The following is a 10,839-nucleotide window of genomic DNA, read 5'->3' as shown; positions in this document are numbered from 1 at the left end:
TGTCTCAACTGCAATTATATCCTATCTATAGTAACAAAACCGTACCAGTATATTCCATTCTTTTAGCAATAAAGGCTGACATGCTATTTACCTTCCTAATCACTTATTGTATCTATGTAGCAATGTTTTGTGATTTCATGTGCAAGGACACATGAATTCTCTGTACCGCAAAGTGGTTGAGGCTGGTACAATAACAACTTTTAAAAGTCATCTGGATAGACACATGAATAGGAAGGGCTTCAAGCGATATGGGCCAAATGCTGGCAAATGGCACTAGATTAAATTTGGATATCTGGCCATCAGGGACAAGTTGGACTGAAGAGTCTGCTTGACTGCTGTACAGCTCTATAACACTATGTCTGTCACCCCATTATATAATATACTGCTTTTCTGTTCTTCTGCCATAGTGGGCAAGTTCAAGTTTATCCATATTATACTTGTGGTGATACAATGGCTTTAAGAGGTGCATTTTGTCCTTTCTTTATGAAGAGTGGTTGAGACAGAGGTGATGAGAGGTCTGTTCCAAGCCAATAAAGTAAGAAGCTTGTGAGGCTTGGGGATTTTTTCCTAACTTGGAACAAGATCTATTTTACTGAATTTGCCGTTGCCATTTATGTGTTTATGGGATGTTACTATCTTGCTGTTTAGAAGTTTAATAATCTATTCTGTTAAAATCTCCAGTTGGGTTGTTATTCCAATTTATCATTGTTTTGTTTGTACTTTAACCATAGTGTAAGAATAAAGTGTTTTGCTTCTAGCCCGCCAGTTTAACCAATCGCATTGCAGTTCGAACACAATGCCTTACATTGACTTTAAAAATAAGAAAACATTAGGTTTAGGCTATCTTCTCAAACTATTGCGAGGGGTATGATCCGGTCCATAACCTATTGAATATGCAAAAGCTTTGTCCGCTCACTTAACATTTCGCAGACTCTGTATGTCTTCTTCATAACCTTTGCATATCCAGATTTGTGGGACCATGCAATCTATCCCTTCATCCAAGTTATTCAAGTCATAGAGATGTACATCATGGAAATAGACCCTTCGGTCCAACTTGTCCATACTGACCAGATATCCTAACCTAATCTAGTCTCATTTGCCAGCACTTGGGCTATATCCCTCTGAACCCTTCCTATTCATATACCCATCCAGATACCTTTTAAATGATGTAATTATACCAGCCTCCACCACTCCCTCTGGCAGCCATTCCATCCACGCACCACCCTCTGTGTGAAAAAGTTGTCCCCTTAGCCTCTTTTATATCTTTCCCCTCTCACCCTGAACCTATGCCCTTTAGTTCAGGACACCTCCACCCCAGGGAAAATACCTTGTCTGTTTATCCTATCCATGCCCCTCATAATTAATAAACCTCTATAAGGTCACCCTTCAGCCTCCAATGCTTTAGGGAAAACAGCCCAAGCCTATTCAGCCTCTCCCTAAAGCTCAAATCCTTGAATCCTGGCAACATCCTTGTAAATCCTTTCTGAGCCCTTTGAAGTTTCACAGCATCCTTCCAATAGGAAGGAGACCATAGTTGTATGCAGTATTCCAAAAATGTCCTGCACAGCTGTAACATGACTTTAAAGGAAAATATGCCAAATGCGTTCTTCACTATCCTATCTACCTGTGACTCTCCTTTCAAGGAGCTATGAATCTGAACTCCAAGGTCTCTTTGTTAGATTACTTTACAGTGTGGAAACAGGCCCTTCGGCCCAACAAGTCCACACCTACCCGCCGAAGCGCAACCCACCCATTACCCCTAACCTAACACTACAGACAATTTAGCATGGCCAATTTACCTGGCCTGCACATCTTTGGACTGTGGGAGGAAACCGGAGAACCCGGAGGAAACCCACGCAGACATGGGGAGAATGTGCGAACTCCACACAGTCAGTCACCTCAGGAGGGCATTGAACCCGGGTCTCTGGCGCTGTGAGGCAGCAGTGCTAACCACTGTGCCACCGTGCCGTTCAGCAACACTCATCAGCACCTTACCATTAAGAGTAATAAATCTGATTTGCTTTTCCAAAATGCAGTACCTCGCATTTATCTAACTTAACCTCCACCTGCCAGTCCTCAGCCCATTTGCCCATCTGATCAAGATCCCGTTGTACTCTGAGGAAACCTTCTTCGCTGTCCACTACACCTCCAATTTTGGTGTCATCTGCAAACTTTATAAGTATATCTCCTATGCTCACATCCAAATCATTAATATAAATGTTGAAAAGTAGTGAACACAGCACCTATGCTTGTGGCATATGACTGGTCACAGGTCTCCAGTCTGAAAAGCAACCCTCTACCACCACCCTCTGCCCTCTACCTTTGAGCCAGTTGTGTATCCAAATGGCTAGTTCTCCCTGTATTCCATGAGATCTAACCTTGCTAACCAGTCTCCCATGAGGAGTCTTGTCGAATGCTTTACTGAAGTCCATATCAATCACATCTACCACTCTGCTTTTATCAATCCTCTTTGTTACTTCTTCAAAAAACTTAATCAAGTTCATAAGACATGATTTCACAGTTAAATAGTTAACCGAGAGATGAAACCCCAGCACTAATCCCTACGCTTAGTTTGCTGGTATTTATTCATATGCTGTAAGGTTTTCATTATTACTGAATTATTTTATAGAATTTTGAACACATTCATCTCTGGAGAATATGAGCAAGATGAGAACCACAGAGAGACTTAGAAAAGCATCATTAAAGAGAAAAAAGAATGTGAAAAGTTCATCACAGAGCAAGAAGCTATGTCAAGAACAGATCAAAGTAGGTGGGTAGTAAAGTCTGAAATAGTTGCTAACAATTTCAGGTAACCTGTTTTCAGTTTTCTTCACTTACTGATTTTAGTTGAATTGATTTTTGCAGCTTTCTGACTGTTTGATGTAATGTGTCCTATTATGTATTTTGTCCAGTAAAAACTAGCAGTCTGTGTGTTTATATGGAATTACAACTGGCCTCTCAATGTTTGACCATGACATGAAAGTATGTTTACCATTAATGCATAGAGTAAATGGCTTGCAATTTCTATATATCAATAATAACTGTCCATTTCTCTGATATTTGTTGTTTTTATTGCCTTTGCAGAGGTACCAAGAATATTAACTGGCAAGGAAGCTACCTACCATTCCTTTAAGGATCTGATTGAAATCCATTCCATTAGAGCGTGCCTTCTGTCCTGGTATGATAAAAGTAAACGAGAGTTACCTTGGCGGAGGATGGTATGTTCTGGATGTCCAAATTTTATTGATGTGCTTACCCTAAATTGATCACACTAAGATTTGTTATTTTAGCGTGTTTAATTCATGCAACATTTCATTTTTAGGCTGTGACAGAATCTGATTTGAATAAAAGGGCTTATGCAGGTATTGTGAACTCTATTTTTGTTACAAATTTCTACCTCATCCCATTGTTTCTGCGTTTTGATCTCATGTGTCCTCTTGCTAGCTAAAAAGACAACTGGGTGAACAGTTTTAAAGTCTCTGGCAATATTACTGTTTGACATAATCAAGAACGTGTATGAAGTTACTTTTTTAATTGCAGAGTTTGGCACTTACTCCCTCAGTGATCAGTTTTGATCAAGTCTTTGCAATAAAAGCTGTTCCAAATTCCATTCTCCATTATGACTCAGTGCAGTGTACCTGTTTGTGGTTAAACGTCTTGGCCTGGTGCTGAGGTTCTCAGTATATGTTTGCTTCCTACTTTCCTGATTGCTGTCTTTACAATGCTATGCTCTGTCATTTGACTGGAAAGGTATAAAATACTGTGGGTGGAATTTTCCCAACACTTCAATGACATGGGCAGTGCTGAGTCAGTAGGGAGAATATGGCAAGATTGGAAAATGAAGTATAGACATTGAAAAAAAATTCCGATACTGCTGCCAACTTTTCAATAGTGAGATGGGAATCTTGCTCGTGAGCAGTGAGAGGCCAATTTGCGTGTATTACCGTCTTCTTATTACCTATCCTCACCATAATTATAAGGCCATAAGACATAGGAAGGGGTTAGATGGATATAGGCCAGATACTAGCAAGTGCAGTTAGATTATGGGGTAGCTGGTCGGCATGGAGGAGTTAGACTTAAGGGTCTGTTTCCGTGCTGGACTTCTCTATTATTCTATGACTCTTTGACATAGGAGTAGAAGTAGGTCATTCAGCCCATCTAGTTTACTCTGCCTTTCAATGAGATCATGACTCAACTTCACTTTCCTTCCTTTTCCCTATGACCCTTGATTCCCTTACGGATTAAAAATCTCAGATCTCAGCCTTGAGTATTCTTAACGAACCTACCTTGACAACCCTCTGTGGTAAAGAATTCCACAGATTCACTATTGTCTGACAGAAGAAATTATCCCCTGTTTTAAATGTGTGACTCCTTATTTTGAGATTACGCCCACTAGTCCTGGAGTCTCTAACAAAAGGAAACAGCCTTTCCATTTCTACACAATCAAATCCCCTAAGAATCTTATATAATTAAATTATTTTGCTTTTCATTCTTCTAGATTCCAACAAGCAGAGGCCCAGTCTTCCATACCAGTTTCTGGACTGTCTCCCATGCTAGTATAATTTTCCTTAGATTATTCCAGCTGTGGTCCAACTAAGCCTTATATAGTTTTCACAAAACCTCCCAATTTTTATTCTCCATCCCCTTTGAAAGAAAAGCCAACCTTCTGTTTATTTTCCTTGTTACCCACTGAACTTGGATGCTGACTTTCTGTGATTCATGCACAACCTGTGTTTTATAGATTTCTGCAGTCTTATGCCATTTAAATAATATTTAGCTCCTATTATTCCTGCCAAAGTGCATAAACTCACATTTTTCCATATTATATTTTATCTGCCAAATTATTGCCTGCTTGTTTAAGTTATCTACGTTTCTCTGCAGAGTCTTTATGGGGAGGTGACAGCTTAGTGGTGTTATTGCTGAACTGTTAATTCAGAGACCCAGGTAATATTCTGGAGACTCTAGTTTGAATCCTGCATGGAATTTGAATTCAATAAAAAAAACTGGAATTAAGAGTCTCATGATGACCATGAAACCGTTGCTGATTGTCAGAAAAAGTCATCTGGTTTGCCAGTGTCCTTTAAGGAAGGAAACTGCCAGCATTTATCTGGTCTGGCCTACATGTGGTTGACTTTTAACTACCATCTGAACAATTAGAGCCAGCGATCCCCTCGTCCAGTGAATGAAGACAGGTAAATCTCACCACTTGTCTTCTGACCTATTTTTGTGTCATCTGCAAACGTGGGTATAATACCTTTGCTTTCCTCAACCAAGTCATCAGTAAATGATTGTGCCCCAGACCTGATCCCTCTGGCATTCAACTAATAACAGGTGGCCATCCGAAAATGTCCCCTTGTTCAAACTTGCTGTCTTCTATTAGTTAGCCAATCCTCTAATCTTGTCAATGTACTTATATTATCTTATTAAGTAGCCTGATGTGTGGTACCTTTTTCAAATGCCTTCTGAAAATTCAAATATATTCTGTCCGTGGGTTACTTATCCGGTTTGTTACTTCCTCAAAGAATTTTATTAAATTTGTCAGGAATCATTTCTCCTTCATGACTCTGCTTGATCATATTATGTATATCTAAATGCTGTGTCTTTACATACTTTACAATATATTCTTTAACATTTTTCAGAAACAACCATTACCTTTTTGTTATGTCCTTCCCTTATTAACTAAAGATGTTACATTGGCAGTTTTCCAATTCTCTGAAACTTTTCCCAGAATCTAAGGATTCTTGGAAGATTGCTAGCAGTGTATCCACTATCTCAATAGCTACTTCCTTTTAATATCGTGGGATACATCCCATCAGGTCCAAGAGACTTATTGGTCTTTAGCCCTTAAAAGTTTTCTGAGCATGTTTTCTCTTGTGACAATTATTGTGTTTATTTCCTACCTTCTTTTGGCCCCTTGATAATTTGGTAATTTTGGAATGTTAGTGTATTCTACTGTGAAGACAGATGCAAAATATTTATTCAACTCCTCTGCCATTTCCTGGTTCATCATTATTAGTTTCCAGCTTTGCTGTCTAAGGAAACCTGTGTTCACTTTGGCTTCTATCTTCGTTTTTATATACTTATGTATATTTTTTATATATAAAGAAGCTCTTGCTGTATATCTTGATATTACTTGCAAATTTACTCTCTCGATTTATCTTTGCCCTCCTTAGTTTTTGTTGGTCATCTTTTGTTAGTTTTTAAGACTTACCTAATGCTCTTGCTTACACTAATGTTCGCTAAATTGTACATTTTTTCTTTCAATTTAATGCAATCTTTAACTTCCCTGGTTAACAATGGTCACCTTATTCCCTTCCTAGAATCATTCTTCCTCACTAGATTATATAATCAGAATTTCTACAGTGTTGAAGCAAACTATTTAGTCCACCATGTGTATAGAATGTTGTTTTATTATGAGGGGAATTGAATGCAAGAGTAGGGAAGTTTTGCTTGAGTTGTACAGATTAGATTGCATCTGGAGTACTATGTACAATATTGGTCACTGTACTTAGGGAAGGACGCTTATTCTTTGGAAGAAGTTCAAAGATGGTTTACTAGATTTTTGGAGTGAGTGGATTGTCTTATGAGGGTAGCCTAGAAAGGCTAGCCTTTATCCTCTAGAGTTTAGAATAGTCAGATTGATTTAATTTAAACAGAAGATTTTGGGGGGATTTGACCAAGCAGATTTTGAAGTAGGTTTGCTCTTGTGGGGCATCTAGAATTAGAGTCATAGAGCTGTAGAGAATGGACCTTTTGGTGCAACTCGTCCATCCTGACCAGATATCCTAAATTAATCTAGACCCATTTTCCAGCATTTGGCCCAAATCACTCTAAACCCTTCCTATTCATATACCCTTTAGGTGCCTTTTAAATGTTGTAATTGTACCAGTCTCTACCACTTCCTCTGGCAGCTCTTTCCATAAATGCATAACCCTCGGCGTGAAAAGGTTGCCCCTTAGGTCCCTTTTAAATTTTTCCCCTCTCACCTTAAAGCTAAGGCCTCTAGTTTTGGACTCCACTAACCTGGAGAAAAGACCTTGGCTATTCACCCTATCTATGCCCCTCATGATTTTATAAACTTCTGTAAGGTCACCCCTCAGCCTACAACATTCTAGGAAAAATGCCCTCAGCCTATTTGGCTTCTCCCTATAGCTCAAACCCTCCAAGCCTGGCCACATCCTGTAAATCTTCTCTGAACCCTTTCCAGTTTCACAACATCCTTCCTATAACAGGGAGACCAGAATTGAGCAAGGGGTCATAGTTTTAAAATAAAGGGTCACCCATTTAAGACAGAGATGAGGGAACTTTTTTTTTCTCAGAGGGTTCTGAGTCTTTGGAATTTCCTTCCTCAAAAGGCAATGGATGCAGAATCTCTAAATATTTTTAATGCAGAGAAGATCGACTTTTCATTACCAAGGGGACAAAGGATTATCTGGGATATCCATGTAAGTAGAGTTGAAATTAAAATTAGATCAGCTGCAATCTTCTTGAATGGCAGAGCAGATACAAAGGGCAGCATGGCCTAAACTTGTTCCTTGTTCATAAGACCTGTTTTGAGTCTGATTTTTCCTCACAGGAGTTCACAGGAACTGTGACCAATGGATCTAGTCACAGATGGGGTTATTGTAATTGTTGTTGTGCAATAGACGAGTTGAGAAATTGAGGCAGACCAAATGTGCCACAAAGCTCAGGACAAATAGCAGCATCCAGCGGTAGCTGTACAGCAGCTAAAGATGACCCCAGGATGTAGAGGAGCTACAGGAGGCCAGAATCTATTGTCCTTGACATCATTTCCTGCACATTGCCATTGCAGACTGACGATGCCCCTTGAAACTGTTTTGGAATTACAGCATCCACTAGAGTGGGACTTGCAACCTGAAGGGATTAGTGGCTGTTCTTAACCAGTGACTGTCAAAGTCATTAAATTTTCATGCACTTGGCTGCTTCCAATAATTTACTGGAGACCTATGTGAGATCTGTCAACCAGCAATCCATAAATGTATCAAAGCTGTTACCTATGCAGTTTGTGACAGATTACATGATTTATCTTGTTTCTTCACGATGAGGTCAGAGCTCCAACATGGGCAGTAGGCTTTGCTAACATAGCTGGCTTCACCAAGTGATACAAACTGTGTTACATCGAAAATGTAACTAGCTTTATCAATAGAAAAGAGTTTGATTCCATTATTATACAAGTCATGTGATCATCAGTACCACATTTCAGAAGTTTGTGGCAGCTAACCTGGGAGCTGCCCTAATGTCTGTATCCTTGGGAACTCTCATGTTTCTGCTTCGATTCAAGGACCAAGTGCCTTCCAAGGATGTTCACTCGGGGACTAGGGCTACCCTTTTCAGTTATAACTGGGTCTATTGTTGGCTAATGAACTAATTGTTGCTATGAGTAATCAATGATTCTACTAATGTTATTTCAGGCAGCTACAGGATAATCAAAGACAAACTTGAAGAACTGTTACTTTTTTTAATATGTTCAGCAATTGCCAGGACCCCCATTACTTGTTTTACTTTTATGCCAATGTTCTGATTTTGTAAAATCTTAGCCTCATCTTCCTTCACAGTTTGGGTGTCTGAGATCATGTTGCAACAAACCCAGGTAGTTACTGTGATTAACTACTATAACAAATGGATGCAGGTAAAACAAAACCTCAATGGCCTCATTCTAAGAATAATTCTGATTGTTGCAGGCAACACAAGTCTTAATATCCTGTCACTGCTTTCATTTTCAGAGATGGCCAACCTTGCAGGATCTCGCTAAAGCTACCCTTGAGGTAAAGGATGCTTTCATCATCTGATTATATTAATTTCACTCAGTTTCATTTGAATTTTTATAGAAGTATATTCGTGAACAAATGCTGTGAATTGACATTTCCAAAGGCTTCTTTTATTTTGCAATGATGCTGCTGGAAAGAATTAATGTTCGCAGAGAAAAGAGAAGTTTCAGTATTCTATGGCGATTTATTGCATCTTACTAAGAGGTTTCACATGGTGAATTGGGAAACAATAGTTTGTGAACGTTCTGTTTGTGTTTGCCCATTCCCAGTAGAAGTATCAGCTTATGGACACAATCATACTTCCCAAAATGTTAGATCTGATATTTTTGGTTGTCTGTCCAAGATGCATCCATTCATTTTCTGGATTTAAGTCGAGGATTTCTCCAATGTGTACTTGTCATTTTAGAAGGCTACTAATAACGATGACATCACATGCTTTTGTATCACATTTGAATGTGCACTGAGTTTAACCATTGATTGTCATTTACTGGATCAAGCAATAATGGTAAATTGTTGAAGTCGGTCCAAACAATAGAAAGATTTCAAATTAGTTTATGAAAGAGTTAATCTATACAGTTGTTTTCTTTGCAGATGTCCTTAAAGGCAAAACATTAATCAGAACAGGTAGTTCTCCCATAATGCCGTAATTGCGTTCCAGCGAAACCTCGCTTAATAGAAAATTGCTTAATAGAAATAATAGAACCTGGGGAAAAATGGGATTAGAAGCAGAACAGCAAAAGATATCACACATGATCACTGAAAAATCATCCAGAAGTCTTATGCAAAGTAGAGTGTTATGACACAGGGTTAAACCCTCTGGCTTAATTTCAAACCAGCAACACAGAAAAGATTTGTCCTGTGCAGCAAACTAAAACTTTAAGTGGCTAAGAACTATTTAACATAAAAATTAATAACTTTATTTCTTAAAGTATAACAGAGAATAATTAACTAATAACTATTTACAATTCCTTCCTCTAACCTATCTTTTACCTTCCCTTCTATAATACTAGTCCGATAAAACTCCCAATTAAGATTTACAGGAAAATTGAAATTTTAAAACCAGCCAGCGGTTGAATCTTCTATTTATCTTTGGTAGATTGGCTCTCCAGGTCAATATTGAGGTTTTCTCTGGGCAAACGCCTTCTCTAGACAGGTACCTATCAGAGAGTTCTGACTAGCAGTCTATGGCTGTTTGTGTGGTGGCAGTTTTCCTCCCAACTGTTCAATTTTCCCCAGTTTTATACATAAAAGCATCGGATTGTGTCATTGGCTTTTAAGATTTTCAATGTACTCAATTCAAGCTTGATTGGAATTTGATATTTTTTCGGGGCATAATTTAAACTGATTGGTATAATTTGAATCTGTTTTGTCATTTCCAGGCAGCTAGATTCTGCAGTAGCTGGAGCACATTGTGTCTTATTGAGAACACTTAGTGTTGTCATTGCTCACTTTTACTCTCTTAAAGGTACAGTACACCCACATTTTCATGACACCTCCCCCTTAAGAAAAAATGTACCATCATAATGAAAAGATGGCTTCATTTTTTTTCTCTACTTTTTTAAACACATTTCCCCAGCATACAGATAACTTTAATATAAGTTCACCTTAACTTCTTCCTATACGTATGTATAACATTAAATAAAGACATCTCATCTAAACTCTTATAACGCATCTGGGATTACATTCTTCCGACCTGCAGCATGTATGATTTTTAAATTAAAAGTCTGTAACATAAGATTTCAATGAAATAATCTCATATTCTTGTCTTTAAAACGTTCTAAGAATGTAAGCTGATTGTGGTGAATGTACATAACCGTCTCCGACACATTGCTCGTGACATACACATTAAAATGTTGCAAGGCCAGAACCAAACTCAGTAGTTCTTTTTCGATCGTGGAGTATTCCTTTGGTGGATGTTGATCTTCTTTGAAAGGTAACCAACTGGCAGTTCAGTCCCATCCTCCCTTCCTGTAGGAGTACAGCTCCAACTCCAGTGTAACAAGCATTGATGGCAACTTTAAAAGGTTTTGAAAAGTTTGGTGTAGCTAAA

General features: G+C 38.5%; 1 protein-coding gene across 3 annotated transcripts in view; it reads left to right on the top strand.

The window, feature by feature from the left end:
• Positions 1–10,839, top strand: part of LOC140479955 (adenine DNA glycosylase-like) — a 35,862-nt gene that overhangs the window by 1,019 nt on the left and 24,004 nt on the right. For 2 of the 3 annotated variants that reach the window (XM_072574388.1, XM_072574387.1), the window contains exons 2-6: positions 2,630–2,770; positions 3,085–3,218; positions 3,323–3,362; positions 8,577–8,650; positions 8,745–8,786. In XM_072574388.1, coding sequence (XP_072430489.1) covers positions 2,659–2,770; positions 3,085–3,218; positions 3,323–3,362; positions 8,577–8,650; positions 8,745–8,786 — 402 coding nt within the window. In that variant the 5' untranslated portion in view covers positions 2,630–2,658. The remainder of the gene's footprint in view (positions 1–2,629; positions 2,771–3,084; positions 3,219–3,322; positions 3,363–8,576; positions 8,651–8,744; positions 8,787–10,839) is intronic. The other variant, XM_072574389.1, reaches the window with a different exon arrangement.

This window comes from Chiloscyllium punctatum, chromosome 7 (assembly GCF_047496795.1).
Source record: "Chiloscyllium punctatum isolate Juve2018m chromosome 7, sChiPun1.3, whole genome shotgun sequence".
Classification (NCBI taxonomy): Eukaryota; Metazoa; Chordata; class Chondrichthyes; order Orectolobiformes; family Hemiscylliidae; genus Chiloscyllium; species Chiloscyllium punctatum.
The sequence above is the reverse complement of the archived record's forward strand: the minus strand, read 5'-3'. Positions and strand labels throughout refer to the sequence as shown.